The 21,914-nt window shown below is 36.1% G+C and overlaps 1 protein-coding gene across 1 annotated transcript in view; it reads right to left on the bottom strand.

Moving 5' to 3' along the window:
- The window catches only part of ADAM12 (ADAM metallopeptidase domain 12), a 287,867-nt gene that overhangs the window by 22,533 nt on the left and 243,420 nt on the right, over window positions 1-21,914 (bottom strand). The window contains exons 15-16 of the mRNA XM_026704952.2: window positions 10,376-10,484; window positions 10,081-10,279 (exon numbers count right to left, since the gene is read on the bottom strand). Coding sequence (XP_026560737.2) covers window positions 10,081-10,279; window positions 10,376-10,484 — 308 coding nt within the window. The remainder of the gene's footprint in view (window positions 1-10,080; window positions 10,280-10,375; window positions 10,485-21,914) is intronic.

Raw genomic sequence — 21,914 nt, 5'->3', positions numbered from 1 at the left:
ACAGGATAGTTTTTTCCTGAAACCAAATTGTTTACTAGAGAGTAGGTTGTTTGTCTCTAAGTGGAGGATAATGGATTGGTTAATAATTGATTCCATGACTTTACAGGTGATGCACCATAAAGAGATTGGTCTGTAATTTTCAACTAGGCTGGGGTCTCCCTTTTTGAAGATGGGGATACCATGGCTTGTGACCATAGTTTTGGCAAGGAGCTGGAATATGGAATAACTTGGAATATGGAACAAATCTCCAGGCATAGAATATGTAGGAGGTATGATGACTGCTTTTTTCACCGAACATTGTGCATACATAAATCTAACCTCTTTTCTTTCAGAAATCTGTTTCTTTCCAGACTGCTATATGTTATGTCTTTAGGACATCTGTATTTCTGTGCCACATTGAGTATGGTGTATGTCGAAGTTAAGAATACAGGGATGTAAAACATAAATGATTTAAATCTGATGTTACATCAAATCAAAGGCCCAGCATTTTGGGTCTCCTAATGGCCATGTACTGTAGGTCCATGAGGAATTCTTAACTAAAGCTTATTGGAAACTAGATATGCATATTTTGGGATGGGATGAGTGGGCCACCAAACTGCTTTTTTTTAAGTGTGTGGCACCTACCAGAAAGAATTTATTTATCTAGATTTACATTGGGTCTATTTGGAAGTTCAGCAAATATTACAAATATACTGTTAATTTTCACCACTTCCTTCTCTGAAGATAATGGAAAGTAATCCTGTATGTGAACATCATTGCTGTGTGTATATGTATTCAAGTTGGTTTTTGACTCCTGCATAGATTTTGGCAACTGCATACATTAGTGTCTGCAATTTTCTTGGCAAGATTTTTAAAAAGTGGTTTGCCATTGTCCCCTTCCTAGGCTGACAGAAGGTCACCCAACTATCTTTGTGCCTAAGATGGGACAAGAACTCACAGTCTTCTGGTTTCTAGCCTGGTGCTTCAATCACAAACTGACCGAATGAACATCACTGTTTGTGGAAACCTAAGTCACCATTCCTCGACCTGATGGAAGAGTTGGTGTACCCTCTTACATCCAACAATGGATGGAAACTAATCAAGAAGAGAAGCAACCTGAAATTAAGGAGAAACTTCCTAACAGCGAGAACAATTAACCATTGGAACAGCTTGCCTCGTGAAGCTGTAGGGAGGTTCACTGGAGGTTTCTTAGGAAGAGACTGGACAGCCACTTGCCTGAAATGTATATGGTGTCCTGTTTGAACAGGGGGTTGGACTAGAAGGCCTCCAAGGTCCCTTCCAGCTCTAATCTGATTGATTGACTATGGCACTGTCCAAATTTGCATGATCCCTGTTTGTCCAATTTGGGGTGAGGTGGAGTTTGGGTTGAGTTTGGGTAAGGTTATATAAGAGAGACAAAAAGGAACAGGAATAAGATAAGGGGGCAAAGGTTCACTTCACGAATTACCATCTGCATGGCAGAAGTGGAAAATCTGCTTTTCATCAATGTGAAGAGAAGCTAGCTTGAATTTAAATTTTAGAAGTCAAAGGCTTCTTACGGATGCAAACACAATTATGCAATATCATGCCAAAGAATTTTTTCATCCTAGATATTTGTCAAAGCCTTTCTCTTCAACAATGGCATCTATATTAAGAGGCTTTAAAAAAAAGAATAATGTCAGAAGCAATTTGTGATAAGGTCAGCATTGGGGTGGAAAGCAACAGCTTGAAAAAACTCCCAAATATTTAAAAATTGAAAATTCAAAATGGGTAATGGCAGCGTTTTCTATTTTTTCAAGACAGTTCTTTCTGAAGAAGAACCCATAATAGCTAAAATATTTCAAATGCTGCCAGAGGTTAATTTCTGTCCACTATATATTAAGCCTATCTCACATCCCTACCCCCCAAATTAAACTGCTTTCCTTTATAAATTAGATGTATATGGACTCAAAGTTTAAACAGAGCCATCATTTTATTGCAGGGTTAAATTAGCATTTGCCTGAGAAAATACATTTATCTTTTATTTATAGGGAAATGAATAAGAGGGAGTGGCATGTAATCGAATGTTCATTGTTCATGGAATCATCATAGAGAGTTAACTTCACTATTTCACTGGAGCTGAAACACAGGGACAGAGAAAGATTGACATCCCTATAAAAGCAGACTCACAATGCAAACTAAAATGACCCACTTACAGAGTGCCTGATATATCATCAGAGTAGAAGAAAGATTATACGGTGCAGGAATGGGTATTAATGCCAGGTCAACAATCAGATCTCTCCCATAATATCTGCTCTCCTTTAATTTGGGGACTTATTTCAGCAGGGCTAAAAGCCAGGCACAATTTTTATGAGCAAGCAGGGGGCAAAATGAAGCAGAACAGAATACTGACGCTTAATCAGGGTAGATTTTCCCTCTAGGGAAAGGGGAAATTAGGAAAGAAATGAAAGGGAACCGGCTTCACAACAAATAAAATATACCACTGAAGCCTCACAACAAACCAACAAACCATTCAGTAGCCTATGGCACACCAAATTGTTTCTTTTTATTTACTTATTGCACTTATAACTCAGCAGAAAAGAGCTCTCAGGGGGTCTATATTGGATCCTCTCCTAATTTTAATATCTCAAAACAGCCCTATAAACACGGCTCAGCTAGGGGAGAGTGACAGGCCAATGGCTGGATGACCACACTCCATTAAAGTGGCTGCTATTAAAATAAGAACAAAGATGAATTAAAACCTCCTCCTTCTTCCTCCTCCTCCTCCTCCTCCTCCTCCTCCAAGTGTATTCCTGCAGATGTAGGGTCTGCTTTTCAGATAATTGAATACCACTTTGCATGGTTAGCTGTGTCTCTTGATGGTATCTTGCCATCTCTGTTTTGGATGACTGCAAGATTGCCAGCCATCAGGTTCTAGTTGGTAGGCTGTCTTGGCAACGGTGGAAGGTGCTGCTCTCTGGACATGTCCATACCAGTGAAGCCATCCAGGCAGCAGTTTCTACTGTTTCCAAGACAGCCTACCAACTAGAAGCAGGTGATTGTACATTTTAATTCCATTGATTTAAATAACTATGGGTCTCATTGTTGGGGAAGAAGTGCAAGCCACTCTCCCCGTCAGCATCCCTGCAGGCCACACGATTTCATCCTGGATATGGGCGCCTTTTATAAAAGGATGGATTATTGGTACAGAGGATTTTAAAGATTAATATTCAACTGAAGCAGGAAATTGTCTTTTAAGGATTAAAGGATAAATATTTAGATAAAAGCCATGGAAGACTATTTCAATATATGATTAAAGCAGCAGAATTATTATATGTGCATAGTTAGAAAGATTCTATGTCGGAATGGTTGGTGAAGTTGACATATTTGAAACAGTTAAACTGATTTCTTTGATTAGAAAAAAGACATTATCTATTTTCATTGATGATAGGAAGCCTCTTATAGACTTTTTGCATAAAAATAACATAACTTTGATTTATGGTTTTGATGCCAAGATGGGATAAATTAATAGAGAGAGGAGTAAGATGTTGTAACTTTAGGAGGGAGAGGCTAGAATATATTTGTAGTTATATATTTCTGTAAAGAAAGTTGAAGACACTTTTTTGTATCTTTTTCTTTCTTCTTTATTTTTCTTCAACTTGTCTGATATTGAAATACTTTAAGTCAAAGTACTCAGGTGCATCTGCAAAGAATTGTAATTCCATCCAAACTATGATGCAGACACAGTGTGATGCAAATGCTGTTCCTGATGTACCATGTGTGAGATGTTGCTGTGGCGTTTTCCTTTCCCTGATCTCTCCTTCTAGGACGCTGATGAAGACATTTTATGGCTATTTCTGTGCTCAATTAAATTCGAACTTCTACCAAAATGAAGATCAGATGGCATGATTTTTTCCCTAGTAAATATATGCTGGTTCCTAGCAAACAGTTTATTATTTTCTAAATATTCACAAACTGACTACTTAATAATCTGTTCTAAACTTTCAGGCTGACTAGCTTGAATTACTGTCTGGCATTTTGAGTTACTTGCCTGTATGAGAGGATATTCTGTCTTCATATATAATGCCAAACTTCTCCTCCTTGTGCTTCTTAAATGACTTGTGCCCTGAGTTTTGCATTCTGCTCATGAGTTCCATCTATCAAGTTTCAGTAATACCTTTTAAGTCATAAGATCTTTACTTTTCCTTGCTTGTTCCTCATACTTTGGGTAGATGGATAAAGGTCATGAAATCCTCAATTCATCAAACTTGACTTGTCCCTTCCTTTAATTATAGGTTCGTTACTGAATATTTCCACATCCTGCTACCCTTCCCTGTCTCAGTCCCTGGGGAAGTAGTATTAATGAGTTCCTGATAGTATTTACTCAATAATGCTCTGAATCAAGCTCATCTCTTGCCAAATGAGGGACTTCTGGCAAGAGATCAGCTTGATTCAGAGAATTATTCAGCTTGATTCAGAGTATTATTGAGTAAATACTATCAGGAAGGAAATGAGAACTCAACAATACTACTTCAATTGTCAGAGAATCCAAACTATTTCTTTTGGCATCATCTGTGTAGCCAGTTTTCATAAACAGACACACAGACACAGACACACACATTTAGTATGTTCAAAGATGTGTCTGGCTGTGTCATGTAGATGAATTTCCATGTGTATCAATAAAAAGGAATAATTATCAGTGAGCTAAGGAGTCTTCTGAACTTTCCCATTACATCCAGGCATCAAGGGGACTGTTCTTAACATTATCAGGCTTACAGATCATTGCTTTAGTATCTCAGAGTAGGGAATCTATCACACATGACGTCCTCATTTTCAGGACAAAGGCCAACATTCTTCCCTTTGTACATCATGCAAGATCTTCTTCCTTGAGTCCTCTGGTGCTTTATAGCAATAGCAATCGCACTTAGACTGATATACCATTTCACAGCGCTTTACAGCATTCTCTAAGCGGTTTACAGAGTCAGGATATTGTCTCTAACAATCTGGGTCCTCATTTTACTGACCTCGGAAGGATGGAAGGCTAAGTCAAACCTGAGATGTGAGGATTGAATTAGCCTGTAATACTGCCTTCTAACAACTGCACCATCACGGCTCTATGCAGCTGTTCTTCATCCAGAGATACATGGGTGGTTAGTAGGTAAACCTCCTGCTAACATTTCTGTGTCTATTGCAATAATTCCTTATCTTTCTTCATAAGCTGGAAAGAGGACTATTTTGTTTCCAGCCTCTTCATCTTCTCTTCCATGAGGATAATCTGCCTGAACTCGGAGCATGTACATTTCTTCTAGTCTTCAGCGAGGAAAACAAATATGGCACATCCCCTACAGAGACCACAAAAGCAGTTTACTCTATTTCCATCTTGCTCAGATATATAAAAACAAAGAACTTGGTCACAAATACTTAGATACTGGCGCAAGCTTATGTATAACAACTGAAGCATATGGACCTCAAAAGTAAGCATAAGCTCAGAGATTTAGATAAGACAGAAACTAATCTTGATCTGTACTCTGCCAATAGCAGGGGATGTTGCTTTAACCCCACCTCTCTCAAATTCTCAGAGGCACTGTTCTCATAGCTTTTCATTATTTTCCTGCCTTGCTTGACTACTCTGGAAAAGCTATGCATAGATATACTGAGCAAGATGTTTTATATATTCTTCTTGGTGTGAAAAGTTTTTTCTTTGCTTTGCAGGAACTGCTTTATGCTTTGGCAACTTTCCCAGGTTTGAATATGCTAAAGCACAGAGTTAATGAAGAAGATGAAAATGTCATCCAAAAGCCGCTAAATAGCATAGTTCCAACCGTTAAGTCAAGGTGTTCTTCGTTCTCCTTTCAGAAAACGAGCATCTCTTTGACACAGTGCTAAGATCCTGGAGTCCGTTTTCATAAAGAATCCCACCCCCAAATCAAGGAAGGAAAACCATAACTCATAATTAAAATCTGAAAACGAAAGGCAGAAGGCAGAAGGACTCAAGCCTATTTGGAAGATCAGTCTAAAAAAATTCAATTCTTATAAATCAGAGGACATTGTCTGGGCTGTGTGTTACTCGTTATTTATTTTATGCTTTAAAGACATTTCTAGGTTACCTAAGGACTAAAGCCCTCCCCCATGAAGCTTATACAATACAATCTAATAAATAATAAAGGAGCAAAAATTAATAAAATCAATAAATCAAGCAATAACCATGTATAGCTAGACAGTATTAAAATATTGCACAAGTAAAGATGAAAATCAAGAACAATCCAACTGAACACAATCACAAAAAGGCCAAGGAAAAACAGATGAATTGTTTGGGAGTTAACGACAGAGCTTGATGGATCCCAGCTGGATTATCATTTTTATCGGCATCTGCAGGAAAGTTTCCAGGAGATAGCAAAGCTAAGCTATATAATGCAACTGTTTTTTGCGTCCAAAATATGTATCTTATAATACACCAGTCCATTTTTTCATATATTTATGCATTGTTCCTCTTGCTGCATTCCATAGAAAAAACATGCTACTAGTTTCAAAGACCTGTATATATTTTGGAATACTCCCTTTTAAATGAATTTGATCATTTCACATGATTTTTCAGGAAAAAAAAGATTTTATATTCTAAAACAGGAACATAGGAAATTGAGTTAAATCACATCATTAGTTCATTATCTTGTCCATGCCAATGGAGACTACCAGCTCCACTACATGGAGAATTTCAGCCCAGCCTGGAACAAATTTTAATGTATTTGAAATAGTTATAACCTGATTGATACAATCTGCATAGCACTTTTGGGATGCTGTAAAGTCAAATTCAAAGAAGAACACCATCAGGTCCCATTTGTTACTGTTCTTCAGCCAGCTTTATTCCATGTCAGTAACTGGATAAAACTCTTATGCTTAATATTGGTGGGGAGGGTGATTGGGAAAATGCTAACTGATGTTTTGGGGCTTGATTTTTTATTGCAGAAGTGTTGAGCTAAGGATTTCTTCCTTTTCACTTGATCTTGCCCTGCAATCACCCACTGCTTGTAATTCATGAAGATTTCTGTTGTATCCTGTTTCCTCTTGTCTACCGGGTTCCATTTTATTTCCATTTCTTACATTTCCATGTGGTATACTATTTTAACAAGAAGCAGGCAGACTATGGTAGAAACTGTTCCTGAGGACTTTTTGATGTTCTTTTCTGCAATATTGCCATATTAAAATAGGAAGTAACCAGCAGGTGGTTTCTCAAATAAGTATTGTTGGCTGTTTTTAATTGTTAAAACTAATAAATTGTTTTATTAAAAAAAAATAAGTACTGTTTTCTTGAGGTGAGCAGGCCTATGAAAGTCTTAGCACTTTTGTGTCTTATTGCAATAATTTCTTCAGATCATCTAGCCTTTTCATAATACTCACTTGTTCAGTATCTCACAAGATATTGAAAAAGTCAGTCAAGTTTATCTCTAAGGGCTCTTCAGAACATTGACTTCTGTGGAAGGTACAGATTGTTTGCTCAGGCTGTCTCTTCTCAAGGACAGTGATGATAGAAAGTCTTTGAAGTTACCTATTGTTATGTTGTTACAATTAAATTTTAATGTAAAAGCACTCTTATTGCCAAGATGAGTTATTAATGAGCTAACTCCCTCTGTGTGAAACACATGCACTGGGAAGATTTCAAAATTGCCCAAAATTGATTTCCTTTTGACAACATTCTGGCTCAGGTAGGATGTTTAAAGGTTAGAAGGATTTGTTTACTCTCCTGGATAGAAGCCATTCAACTTTCTGCAAATCAATCAGCTGCCTTTCACAGTGTAGAAGCTAACGGAGGGAGATAATGGTTGCACTTCTGGGCCTCCATTTTCCTCTATTTACTCTGTTATTTTGAATTTGTAGAGTGATTTGATTTGGCTGTAAGTAATAGTTATGTTGTCTAATACTTCCTGAGAGAGTTCTACTTGCCTTCCATGCTCCTCTGGATGTAGATTTATATTTATTAATTTATGCTCACTCTCTTTTTAGGTTCCAAAATAGGATCAACTTTCCACCACTATTATGTGTTTTAAGACACAGTTGTTTCTAGATGAGCTTGACTGACTTAGCAGTAGTATTTGTATGACTATGTTTAAATTTAATGAGAGTGTCTTTTACAGTGTTCACTTTCTTGTTAATTGTAGTTAGAAGCTCAAAATTGACAATACTATTTATGCTGTCAATAATAATTGTCAAGTTATACAGTCAGTAACATTTTTAAAATCCTTATCACTTTGTTGTATAAGCTTTGCAGTTGGTGGACAAATGGCTTTGTTCTGTGAGGGGGAAACTTCTTCAGGCGTTGAAGCAGAAAGATATAAAAGTCTGGAGCTCTCAATCTCCACCTGTATTTTCCATCCCAGGAGGTCATATCTATTACAGAGACTAGGGGCAAGAGTGGAGGGGCCTGGTTGCTTAGGGCAAGAAATGTTTGCTTTTTTAGATAACTGTCAACTTGGAGCAGTTTTATAGATTTGAGTGAAATTTGAGAAACAGAATGTGAATGTTGCCTCTTCCTTTTCCCCTCCATGGCAAAAAAGGTAAAAATATAGATCTCCAGAAAAATAGTAAATATACAGGTCTCCAGCAGAACAAGAATGGAAATAAATTGAAATAAAAATAAAGTAGAATGGAGTAGAATAAAAAAATGCAAAAGCTAAAGTTAAATTTTTAAAATCGGCAGCTCTTAATAAGTGTTGTTAGAGCCACCTGAGTAGTGCAAATGCATGTGCAGTCTTCTTGGAACTGTTGAAAGGACTGTGTTGTAGACTGGGGATAATGATGTCATATCCTTTCTCCTTTGTTGAGATAGGACTGTTCAATTTTGACGTAGATGGTCTCTTTGACCTTTCTTTCAAACCAGCGGTTCTCTCTGTCCAAAATGTGGACTTCTCTGTCTTCTTCACTCAGAGCTAAAGAAGCTTCTTGGATAAGAAGCAAAAAATCTTCAAAGAAAAAAACAGAAAGTCCAGTTGCCTCTTGAAAAAGCACCTTTGGGATGCTCTTGACAAGGCAAATTTTATATTAATATTTAACTTGTTTAGGATAACAAGCCTCGGGATTTTCAGTACCATACAGTCAAACTACTTCAACTCATGTTCAGAAAAATGTCAGGCTGAGGGAAGAACATCGCCAACAACAACAAAAAAAATCTTAGTCCTGTTTGATTTTCAGATAATTGATACCAGTGTTGCTGACTAATTAAAGGTATATAAAGCAAGGAAGATGAGAGATCAAGAATAGGCAACTAGTTTTGTGGCTGGCAAGTATATTAAATGAAAAAAAATCTCATCACAAAAAATAATTAATTTGTTGCTGGGTTTTTAATGTTGTACTCCTGCGAAGAGGGGAACAAAGATAGTGTTTGAGCTGCCTGTGTTTCACTGATTGTCTGCCCTGTTATATAAATCCTAAGGGATGAATTTGAGAGACTTTTTAATTTTAGGCTTCATCCAAACATGTTTTATGAAATAAATCAATCAGGAAGGAAAGTTTATCCATGTGCATGGTGACAGATATTACAACTTTATGTGTTCAACATTTATTATTCCACACACATTATTCATGTACGTGTCAATGTGTCCATGCTTGAATTAAGCTCTGTCATCAATTTTAGCTGATTCTGCTGGACACAGGAAGTATTGGAAACCATATTACCACTACTTTGATATCACCTCGCACAACAAGAAGCTTCACATCAATCTTTGAATATAAACACTTTGCATATTGCTTCATTGCAAGAGTAACTTGTATAGACCAAACACTTGCTCATTCTCCCCTTTTTTCTAATATATAATTTACCAGAAACTGGTGCAACATAAAAAAATAAGTATTTTTGTTCATACTACATACACTTGTTTCAATTTTTTTATGTTCCAATTTAACGCTACTCCTTCTGGCTAAACAGTAAACTGATTCCATGCATCATCCATAAACCCTTAAGTATACTTAACATTGGAAGAGCTATTTGCATAATCCTTTATGTTAGGTTTGCCAGGCTATTAATTCAAAGCACAGAAAGTAAGACTGAAAAAAAGGACTAGATGTAATACATGTACATATGAAAGACCTTATATATCAAAGGGATTGAGGGAAAGGATTTCTAAGCCTTACTTTTTCATCTTCACATTTCGTTCCAGCCAAGACAAGGCCCGGATCAGGCATATCATCCCCCAAGTAAACATGTGTTCCTCGGCACAGAATTTTGCCTCCTCCTTGTAGAGGGATGTTTGTTTCTATTGAGACAGCATTGGTGCCAATTACAGGTCGACTCGCTCCCCCTTGACATTGAATTTTTCCACACTTTGAATCTCTGAAAAGAGAGGAATAATGTAGGAATAATAGAGATCGGCATCTCTATTAGCACTGCTTTACTTATTTTTGTTTCGGACAGATGCACAGCTTGTACCTGGGTTCACATTTGGCAAAAGTACTTTTGGAATCCTTGCCACAGTTTCCATATGGATCTCCTGCAGAATTGACTCTCTGGAAGCATATCTCAGGGGCAGGTTTAGCGCCTAAAACAGAGGCAAAAATAAGGAATCCGTATGAAGAATGTAAGAAAGTAGAACCTTGGTAGGGAAGAATGAAGAGAGGAGGGAAATTCTTGGATTATGGCTTTAAAGTTCCCCCCTTCTTCCTTCCAAAAGGCAAATAGGCATTTCTACCCACCTCTGTGAAATCACGAGATTATTAGCAATGTTTATGGCAGTCCCTTGGAGGTAAAATAAAATTAAAGAATACATTGTAATTGGAATAGCTATTCACCCGGATACATCTTATTATTTAATATAACTACTTATATTTTGGAACTATAATTATATTCATATTCTTAAGGGTGTGGGGTGTGTGTCTCTCTCTCTCTCTCTCCCCGCCCCCCCAATGGCTGCAGCAAGAAATATTTTGTTCCAGCTTTTAGAATAAACTGTGATGGAATTTAAACTTCTTGGTTTGATTAAACATGGCTTATTAAATAGATTACAATTTTCTGAGATCAAACAACACATTATACCCAAACCATCAAACCATTTTATTCCTTAATATGATACCTTCTGAGCTGCATTAAACGATCATAATAAAGTTAGTGACATAACCTTCTGACATAAATTAATACTTTTTCTTTTAAATATTTATAATATTTAAATATTATAAATAAATATGTGTATTTATCTAACCTTATTTTAAATATTCTTAAACACAAACAGTATTACATTCGTCCCCAAGTGGATTAATTGTGATCACACAATAAATTATAATATTAATACATAAAATCCTATACTTATTAATGAAATAATACTGAATGTTCTTACTATTTTCCCTGTATAACTAATCAAAGTATAACTATCACTATTATTAATAAATCAATAAATCAATTAATTCAATTATTTAACAATCAGTTACATCAATCAATTTTCCTTTCCCCAGTATGCATATTTATAATCATTATAAAGAGAGAATAAAGAAGGAGAGATAGTTCATCATAGCGCCAGATGGTGAGGGAAAAAGAAGAAAAAAATATTGAGCAAATGTATACAGAAAAAAGGGAGTAAAAAAGTGGGGGAAAGGAATTTTGAAGTCAGTTTTTAGCTTTCTGTCTCTAAGTTTGAGAGCTTTCACTCCAAACGCACTGGAAGTGGGGAGGTAAAAAATGCTGAATACTGCAATTACACAGTATCTCCACACATTCAGCAGCTTCCACTTTTACTTTTTGTCTTAGCGTTCCGAAGTTCAATTTTCCTGATTTTCTTCAGATGGAACCACCTTCTCAATTAGATCAGTATGCTCCCTAAAGGGCTGTTAAGTGGTTTATATCAGTTATATTGTTATGATAGCTTCAGGGTTTCTAAGTATCGCCTGTGGCGCCACACTGTCTCTGTTCCGTCAGCTCCGATCTTCCCGTCTCCACTTTAATGAAGTCTTTCAGAATAAAAATCAAATGAGATAGTCCAAATCCTCCACAACTTCCAGGCATCTTCCAGCCGCTAGTCTCCCAACTTCGTAAACTTCCCTTTTTACTCGTTATTGTCCTCTCTCTCTCTTCTGTCTGCCAAGCCCTTTCACTTTCACTTGCCTCGCATCCGCTTTTTGGCCACTTTCTTTTAGGGCTCCGGACAGACACTTGTAACAGCCTTATAAAAGTCTATGGCATTCCAATCCTCCTCTCCACCGCTAATTTTCTCTGCCACACTCTTTCCCAATGATCTCACAAACTGTCACTCACTCGCTTCTTTACATCGGTGGCAGTCCGGACTTCGGAGCCACCATTGATAGGGGGCTGTTTTTTGCTCGTTGGGCTCTGGAGGGCTCCTCTTTGCTGCAGGGGGGGTTGCCTTCCCGACACTGCAACCCGAGTCTCACCCACACCGGCACGAATCTCTCCGGGACTCGTGCACCCTCAAAGGATTGTGCCAACTGCAAAAAGAGATTAACTGAAACCACAGACGGGCTTCTGCACCTCTGTTCATCCTTGCCTTGCCACTGGAAGTCCTATTAATACTTTTTCTAGTAAGAGGGAAAACTCAGTATGGGAAAAGCACAAAATTAGCGAATAGAAAATTATGTTTGTCATAATATAATTAAAATACTGAATGTGTTTACTTTGTTCTTTTGGGTTACCAGCAGCCATCTATTTCACTGAGACAATTTGGTGGTCTTGCATTTAATTATATGACTTCATAATTCCATTCAATTTCTTTATTTCTAAGTAAATAGAAATATATTTGTTTTCTCTATTTTTTCTGTTCAGATAAGCTAAGAAAAAGTAAACAAAAGGTAAGCAAACACCCAATTTGTAGCCCTTCAAGGTAGACCTGATTAGGAAAACAAAGCCATATAGATCAATATCACTTTTATTTTAAGTTATATTAACAGAACCTTCCAAGTCTGAATGTGCTTCCACCCCTCTCCCTTTATTTTTGTGGGAACTAGGGAGGATCTTATCTGAACCATTTTCTCAGGTTATAGTGCTTGTCCAAACTCAGGTTTCATTTATCTGACTGTGGTTATGGTAGTAGATGTTCCTCTTTTCACTCAAAGTTATCCCCATTAATCCAATATATTACTAGTTAAACAATGGATAAGGTATAGAAGTAACTTCTTGGGGACTTCCGGTTTGTAAGGCTTCAGTGGCGGCAGGAATCCGCGATCGTGCACGGTTTCTGCTGCGCTCACCGCTGGAGTGCTCCTGATCCAGCTGGATTTGGGGGATATAGTTACCCTGTAGAGGTAACTGAAGACAGGGGAGATCCAGCAGGGGGTCCGGCGGAATCTCAACCCCCCTTCTCAGCTGGCTTAACTCCCTTCTCCAAAAGCAGTGGAGCGGCGGTCAGCAATGGCTGCCACAAAGAAGCTTTCATCTGGATAAGAATGTGCAGGAGGAAGCTGAGAAGTGAAAGTTTTTGGCTCACCGGGATAACAAGTAACTTTTAAATATCCTGGAATTTAAATTTCATTAAAGATACATTGCTCCCAAAGAAGACTTGGAAAAAGCGGCGAATGGAAGTAAAAAGGGAAAGTTTTTTTTTTCTCACTCTCCTTCCTTACAGTGATAGCAGATGAATAAGAAATTGGAAAAACCTGCTTTGGCATCAGCAGGTAATTAAATTTGAAAATTAAATCCAAGGGGACAATAAAGATTTCTGAACATTTGGGGAAAAAAAACTTACTTTGCTATAAGTGGGAAGGGAGAGGAAAAGAATTAATATTAAGACCTTGCTGTAGGAGGCTGCTTGGAATTTATAAGACTAGAGCTAAATTGTAACAAGACTTCTAAAAGATACATTTTAATTGGAACTTTGCAACTGAACTGTAACCCCAGGAAGAAAAAGTATAAAAAGAAGAAAGTGCTAAATGAAACAGTCTGTGTGTATTTGGATTGCTTGGTGACTTTGGGACTTTTGGAAATTATAATTTGAAAGACTAAAAACATTTGGGTTGTTTAAATTTTTTTTTTCCACAATGGCATTACTTGTTGATGAACTGAAAATGGAATTTAAAAAGCTAAAAGAAGAGAAACAAGAAGGGAAGGGCTCTTCTGGATCTGTTTTCCATTTCTTAGAAATGGCGATTTCTACCTATCAGAAACTACAAGAAGATTGGGATGAAGAAGAAGCCATCTTTAATGAACAAGCAACTTTAGCTGGGGAAGAAAAGGGAAAGAAAGGAAAGAGAATGGAGAATTTAAGACTTAAAAACAACAACCAAAAAAGGGGAAAAATAAGGTGAAAAATCAATACAATGTCAGAAAGCAACAGAAAAGAGGAATAAAGAAGAAGGTGGAGATTAAGAGGGTGGAGATCAAGAGACAAGGGGGTAAAAAGGCTAGATTGGAGAAGAAAGGAAGGGAAAAAGGGAAGAAAAGTTACAAAGGTTTGAAACAAGATGTAAAGAAACAGGATTTATTCAGAGATAATGGGTAAAAATATAATTAAAAAATAGATTCTGCAAAAGTACATAAGATTGTATTGTTGTATTTATATTTGAAATAATGTTAGAAAACTGGAATATTATATGATTATAAAATGGGATAAAATAAAGACTTAACGATTGAGTTTAATTTGCTACGGATTGTTTTAATTATATTATAAATTTATTATTCTTTCTTATTTTAAAATACAGTACGTAGTTTTAGAATGTACTAAGCAGAATCAGAATGAAAATTATATATTATTTTAAGTGTTAAACTTAGGGGAAAGATATAAAGGCGTCATACTTCAATCAGTGATTACAGGAAAAATTTTGTGTTAATGAGAAAAGATAATAGATAATTGAAACAGAACAGACAAAAGATATAAGCATAATGATTTAAATTGAGATGAAATAAAATAGAATTAAGAGAGTGAAAAGAGGGGAGAAGCTATATAGAAAATGTAGAATGGTAAATAAGATATGAAATGGTATATAAAGTGAGCATGAATTCGAATTTATGTCTGTACAAAAAGATGTAACCCGGGAAGCCGCTTTCCAAAAAGAAGTTTTATGTTTTCAGGTTTTGTGTTTTGTTTGTGTATGTTTGTTTATTGAAAATTAATAAAAAAAATTAAAAAAAGAAAAAAAAAGAAGTAACCTTGAAGGAAAATACCTGATTTCTGAATCATAAAATATGAACAGCATTATCTTCCCTTTCTTATTCAATCTGTATATCAAAATGATCATAAGGAAGCTAGAGTTTGAAGAATCAAAAATTGGGGTAAAGATTGGAGGAAGAAGCATTAACAAGTTTCAAGATATTGACAATATAACTCTTCTCTCAGAAACCAAAGAAGGCCTGGAATCTCTGATCAAGAAAATCGAAGAAGTGAGATTTTTGGTCTCTTTCTGAATATCAAAAAGATCAAGCTCACGACCACTGCAAAGAATGAAAAAAAAAATCAAAATAGACATTGACATTGAAAAGATAGAATGTGTGGAAAAATTCACTTTCTTAGGGTCACAGAGCACTCAAAACAGTGAATGCAGCCCAGAAAGAAAACATTGGATTGCACTGGATTGCACAGCAATGATGAACCTGAGCCAAATATGAACATCAGCCTGGCAACCAATGCAGGTGTGTTCACTCTACTGTGTTCCCTGCAGCTACCTATGATTGTGAAATTTAGACCTTAAAAAAGCAAGAAGGAAGAAAATCAATTTGTCTGAGCTGTGCTGCCAGAGAAGGCTCCTATAAATTTTTGGACAGCAAAGGTGACCAACAAGCAAGTATTAGAACACATAAGACCAGACATATCATTGGAAAGAAAAATCACAAAACTGTGCCTCAATTCATTGGGACAAAAACAATTATACTTGGAGGAGTGAAAAGTAAAAGGAAACCAGGCTTCCAAATAACCCAGTGGCTGGACACCATAAGAGATGGGATCAGAGCATAGAAAAACTCAAAGAAGTAGTACAAGATAGGAAGATGTGGAGAGTTCTGACTCATAGAATTGCCAAGAATCAGACACTATTGAATGGACAACATCATCATCACATATTTTTGTACTATCAATTGGTAGAGAAGTGAAAGGCAGAAGACTGGCATTGGTTGGTTGGTTAGTTGGTCGGCTGACTGGCTAGCTGGCTGACTGACTGATTGGTAGCTGGAATTTAAAAGCTTGTGTATTATTGGATTTTTACTGAGACTGGATTTCCAGGGATCAGATATTTTCATACAACAATATTTTAAATCCTATTAAAATATTTTCTCTTCCAAAACATTTAAACAGTAAGAACAGTAATACTATTAACTAGCTAAATACAAATCATAGAAAAAAATAAGAAAATTTTAACTGTGTTTTTAGCCTATTAAATATGCTTTCTTGATTGCTGAATGAAAAATAAATGCATTTGAATAGATTATGCAGCAGCTGTATTTTTTTCTGATGAGACATGCTGAGAAGGAATAAAATGTGTGAATATATTTCTGAGCAATTCGTTTCATTCAAGCTTGAAAACTGTATCTACTGGGACACTGAGTCACATAACTGCAATCTTTCTTTTCTCCTCTCTGTCTCACTTTCCCTGCAATGGTTAAAAAATCCCATTAATTCTGTCTACTTCAGTATTCTATTCCAAAAAAAAAAATTATCTAAATATTTTTTTGATGTCACAGAGCATGAAAGGATCATCTTGTGGTTTATCTCCAACAGCTGAAATCTACAAATAAATGGTGTCTTCATAGGATAGAAAGGATAACGGTGGTGGGAAAATGTCTAGTCTACCACAGATTTATATGACTTATTTATGTGAATATTAATATCTCATCTTTCTTGTGGTTATGCAACAAATGGCTTCCATATACAAGTATAAATTTATTACTGAGACAAGAAATTGAGAGGGTTTAATTTTCAATGAGGAGAAAGAAAAGAAGCAAGCTTTTGTTTTAGTTATTCTTAGATAGTTAACGTTGGAAATTTTAGTCAATAAATTATAAAAATATCCAGCAATTTACTCCAGATATAGAAGCTAACAAACCCTTTGAGGTCAATTAGACTCCTGGTGCCTACTTGGTCACAGCCATGTTGCTTTCTGAGCAATTAATGTAAAAATAATTTTTCACTGCGTTTTTCTGGGTTGCTATTTGACTTCTCAGCCTAGTGCACATCTCTCTATTCCTCATCGCATTCTCCAGTCCAAAGCTTTTTCCATAATCAGGAGAAAGAATTAGTTCTAAAATAAAGGTTTAATTTTTAATATTCCATTTTCTGGGATTCCTGAGATGAAGGAAAGAAGGACTCTGTATGTACTTCCAACACTGGATTTTTAGTATACTGACCCATGTTTATTGCTGGAATTTTCTTCAAAATAGTGTACCCAAAACAGAACTTTGGAAGCACTCAAGAAGGTCAAGTGATTTTTTTAAGGATATTCAGATTCCTAGAGAAGTATTTATTTAAGCCCCAAGAACTACCATCTAGTGGGATCCCAGAAGCCTGCATTTACATCCTCTGTCATGGTACCAGACCTGGTATAAGGTTCCTCCTGAAATATAGGTGGTTTCCATCTGGAAGGCATTCCAAAGGGATTTGAAGACTTGGTTCTTCTCCCATACTTGAAGCTAGAATTCTAGGAACCTGTTGCTGGGTGTATATGTTTGTTGCTATTGAGGAGATCTGCCATTTTGCTACTATTAGATGAATTTTTGTTATATATATATATATATATATATATATATATATATATATATATATATATATATATATATATATATATATATTGTTTTATGCTCTGAGCCACTGAGTGCCAATTGCAGCAGACAAATGGTTATCTAAGGTCAAATAAAATAAATTAATAAAGTATATTCCTGTGTTGATTAAATCTTTCATTGTCAATCTCAATACAAGTTTATATAGCTGAAAGGCCTTATTCCCATTCTTCAATCACTTGGTATTAGCAAATATTAATGGTGCCACTTTTATAGAAAATATGTGTGCATTTTCCTTCCCTTTTTAATTCATCCTATTTAAACCTCTCCAATGAGAGCTGGTTCTGGTAATGGAAAAGAGGAAGATTCTTGCATTTGGAGCAAAGTTTCATCTTTCTTCAGGGCAATCTCTATAGGTATATCTCTATAGGTACATCTGATATCTGTTGCCTGGTTAGGTGGTTAGCCAGCAGTTACCACTGCTTGCCGAGGCTCCCAACTAATAGGCATTTAGCAAGTAAGAATATGCGAAAAATTATCTTGACTTGGTAGTCATTGCTAGAGCACTGATGAAAAAATATGCTTTTGTAACACACACACACACACACACACACACACACACACCCTTACAACAGTTCATTTAGGCACCGAAAAAAGTGATATATGCCCATTTTTCAAACTTACGACCATTGCAGGATCCCCATGGTCAGGTGATCAAAATTCAGATGCTTGGTAACTGACTCATATTTAGGATGGTTGCAGGGTTATTTTTTGTAACCTTCTGACAAAGTCAATGGGAAAGCCAGATTCACTTAAGAACCATGTTACTAACTTAACAAGTGCATTGACTTACTTAAGAATTGTGGCACTTAACAAATGTCTCAGCAACAGAAATTTTGGAATCAGTTATGGCACGCGCATACACACACATACACACACACATCCATTTGTTGTGCACCACCCAAAGTCACCTTCAGTGAAATAGGTGGCTATATAAATTTGATCAGTCAAATCTATTTATTTATTTATTGGAATTTGTCAAACAAAAACGAGAACAAGAATAAGAGAATAAAAATACAATGACAGGGATGATAGGCATGTTAGCGTCCTTATGCACCCCCCCTCTACCGACCATTTAAGTATGAAGTAAGGTCCTTGGAAGTCAATTTGTGACTGAAATTGAAAATTTGTAGCTGGGACAACTGAATCAAGTAGAGCATTTTAGACTTTGACAATTCTATTACAGAAATCATATTTTTTACAGTCAATTGGTATCTAGTAATATTTATGATGTTGTTCTGTTTTGTATGGGCCTTCTTAAAACTGCCTAAACTAAGTTTATAAGCTTTCATGGGAAAGAATCTTACTGAGGTAAGAGATTTTTGGGGGGTGGGATGGGATATAAATCAAAATAATAAATAAAAACAGAATAGCCCTTTTTTTAATTACAGAAGAGAGAAGTTGGCTTGTAAACAAGTCTTCCCAGCATCTCTTTCAAATGGCGTTTAGGTTGCAGAAACACAATAATTTGTTACTAGCTTTCTGTCCCTACAACCCGTATGTCCACAATGTTATTATCATTCAAGTTGTATTCATACATAAATAAGGAGAATTGATGATCCTTGTACAGCCTTTCTCAGCCTGGCAACATACAGATGTAAATGGACTATAACTCTCAGTAGCCAGAATGCCATTCCTGATTAACATATTGGAGAGTGTCAGGTTAGGGAAAGCTGAAATAGTAGTTTAAAAGAAAAGCACAAAGTAAGAAACCTTCAGAAAGATACTTAAGAAAACCAGCTGTGATGTGTTTCTTTAGGAAACCCATTTATCATAATTCTACCAGATAAACTGAAGCAGAAAGCCTTGTCTTTCTCTCTCTCTATTTTGTTACTTGAAGAGGCAAAGTGAAAATGATTGGTGAAAGATTGCTAGCAGATTTTAAACTTGCTGAAACAGAATGAATGCTTATCTTACTTCCTTTCAGCCATCAGAACTTGACACTCCAATAGTTAAGATCTGTCACACTTGTTAACTGAAATCTCCTACCACCATTTTTAAATTGATATAAAATAACAATTTTCAAAGTGGTTCACACACTGCTCTAAATTTACTTAATTATGGTTGTATAATTAAATAGACTACAGTGACAAATCACTTTGGATCCTATAACACACAAAGTGAAATTAAACAAACCATATTGTGCTCAGGATATGAACTTTTGTTCATACTTGTTTCTCTCACTAAATGCAACAGGCCATTTCTCCTCATCTCATTTTACACCAGAACACAGAGATGTTGTGGGTCAGTATGGACTAGGAAATATAGTTTCCTGAAAAATTATTTAGCTCTTATACTTTTGGAATTCTTGCTATTTTTACTATCTATATTTTACCAGAACTTCATGTGGATCTACTAAGATATACATATTTATGTGTGTGTGTGTATTTATATAGTCTGAGTGAACAAAGAGCACCAACTTTTGTTGTTTGACATTTCTTTCATAAACATATTCAGAAAAGTTTCAGTTTTGACTTATCTATCCATACAACTTTCCTCCAGAAGTCTAGGCCATCCAGGTCTTTTTGGGCAACTCTGATATAAACATCAGGGAGCCATGATTTTTACTTTGCTACTTTCCATTCATTATATTTTTATCTACTGCTTTGCTACAATGCTGATAATAGCTGAGAGCCAGATAAAATGATCTGATAAGAAGCCTCAAATACCATTTAAAAGTATCCCTGCCTCATTAGATGAAGAGGCCTCTGTACCCAACTACTAAACTAAAAGAAATGAGAAAGGAAGACCGGTATAGATGACTGATGAAGTAACTCTACAGCCAAGTATCTCTTAATTTGGATAACAACGTAGAAGAACTTAGAAGTATATACCACCCAAGAAATTATGATGGGACTCATGTCTTGAAAGTATTCATAAAGGCCTTTAAGATATGCCTTAGGGCTAATGGCAAAATAATCAAAGCCACCATACAAGTCTTGAATAATCGTACTGTCATGTCTTCAGCCTGCTTGCTGGAGGTGATAGCAACAGAATGAAAACTGTGAGATCAGCAGGAAAACCTGCTGATATTTCTTGGTGAAATGTCTACAGAAATAATCCTTCCATCCTGAAAGATCATCATGGGGTGATCCAGTATGGACTATTTTTATTTGCCCGACCAATAATTTCCTCTAGCTAATGATTGAATTGAAGACAGTGGGTCAATTTATAAGAAAGGGGAGAAATTTTGTGATTTTTTTTGTCTAATATATTAAACATAATTTGTAAACAATTTACTTGACATTTTGATGGTAAATCAAATGATGGTCTGGATCAGTTCACAGCATTGGCTGAGAAACTAACTAGGTTCAACTGGGGAAATCACTGATCAAGTATTGCATAGAGCTGTATCAACTACTGTAACAGAAAAATATTGTAACCACCACCACTATTTGGTTTCATGGATTTAAAGACAGCATTGAATTCAGCACCCTCTTCCAATGTCCAGTTTGATAAATCAACTACTTTTTTTTAATTTGCTGATCAGTTGCTGGTTATCTTCAAAAGGGCATGCAGCTCAAGGAAGTATTTACTTAATATATTATTTTTACCCATATGCATTCTGCCCATTACAGAATCCTCTGCTCAGTTTAATCTCAGTCTGACTATGTTACCCTTTTTACTTTCCATTATCATCTTGATCTTTTGTAAATGAAACTAAGATGTATTTACTTATCATCAAAAGGGGAGTCAAAGCTTATGATATTTATATTAGTCAAGGCTAGCCTAAATTGTCACCATTGTTTAAAGACATGCTCAATTATTGAATCTATTTTTAATTAAATTGATTGCCCTACAGGGGTTGGTTACTTTTTCACACTTGCATGTTAGATAACAAAAGAAAAGCACTTGGCTGTGGCAGATGCTGGTGAGAGTCATGGTGAAGGGACTTTTTGCTCTTGGCTTGCCACCCTATGTCTCTTCAAGGTCTGCTCCAGCCAGAGCACTGTAGTTGTCACCAAGTTGGCAATGGGCAGCCAATGTCCAACTAAGCCATCTTCCCACTAGCTAGGCTAAGTCTTCCCTTCTATGTGAAGGAGGAACTGAGATGCATGATGGTCTGGGGCTGCTGGTGTTGCTATTCCTCTTCCCATCTCCCATGGCCTGGAGAATGAGAAGTAGAGGAGGATGGAGTTTATTAGAGAGTATAAGCATTATACTTTCAATATAAAACTATATATTGTTTTTTTAAATAATACTAATAAAGATAGGATAAAAATAAATAAATAGACACATAGAGAGAGGTGATTCACTTGACATGGCA

This window comes from Pseudonaja textilis, chromosome 4 (assembly GCF_049901715.1).
Source record: "Pseudonaja textilis isolate UNSWEBS1 chromosome 4, rPseTex1.2, whole genome shotgun sequence".
NCBI lineage: Eukaryota > Metazoa > Chordata > Lepidosauria > Squamata > Elapidae > Pseudonaja > Pseudonaja textilis.
The sequence above is the reverse complement of the archived record's forward strand: the minus strand, read 5'-3'. Positions and strand labels throughout refer to the sequence as shown.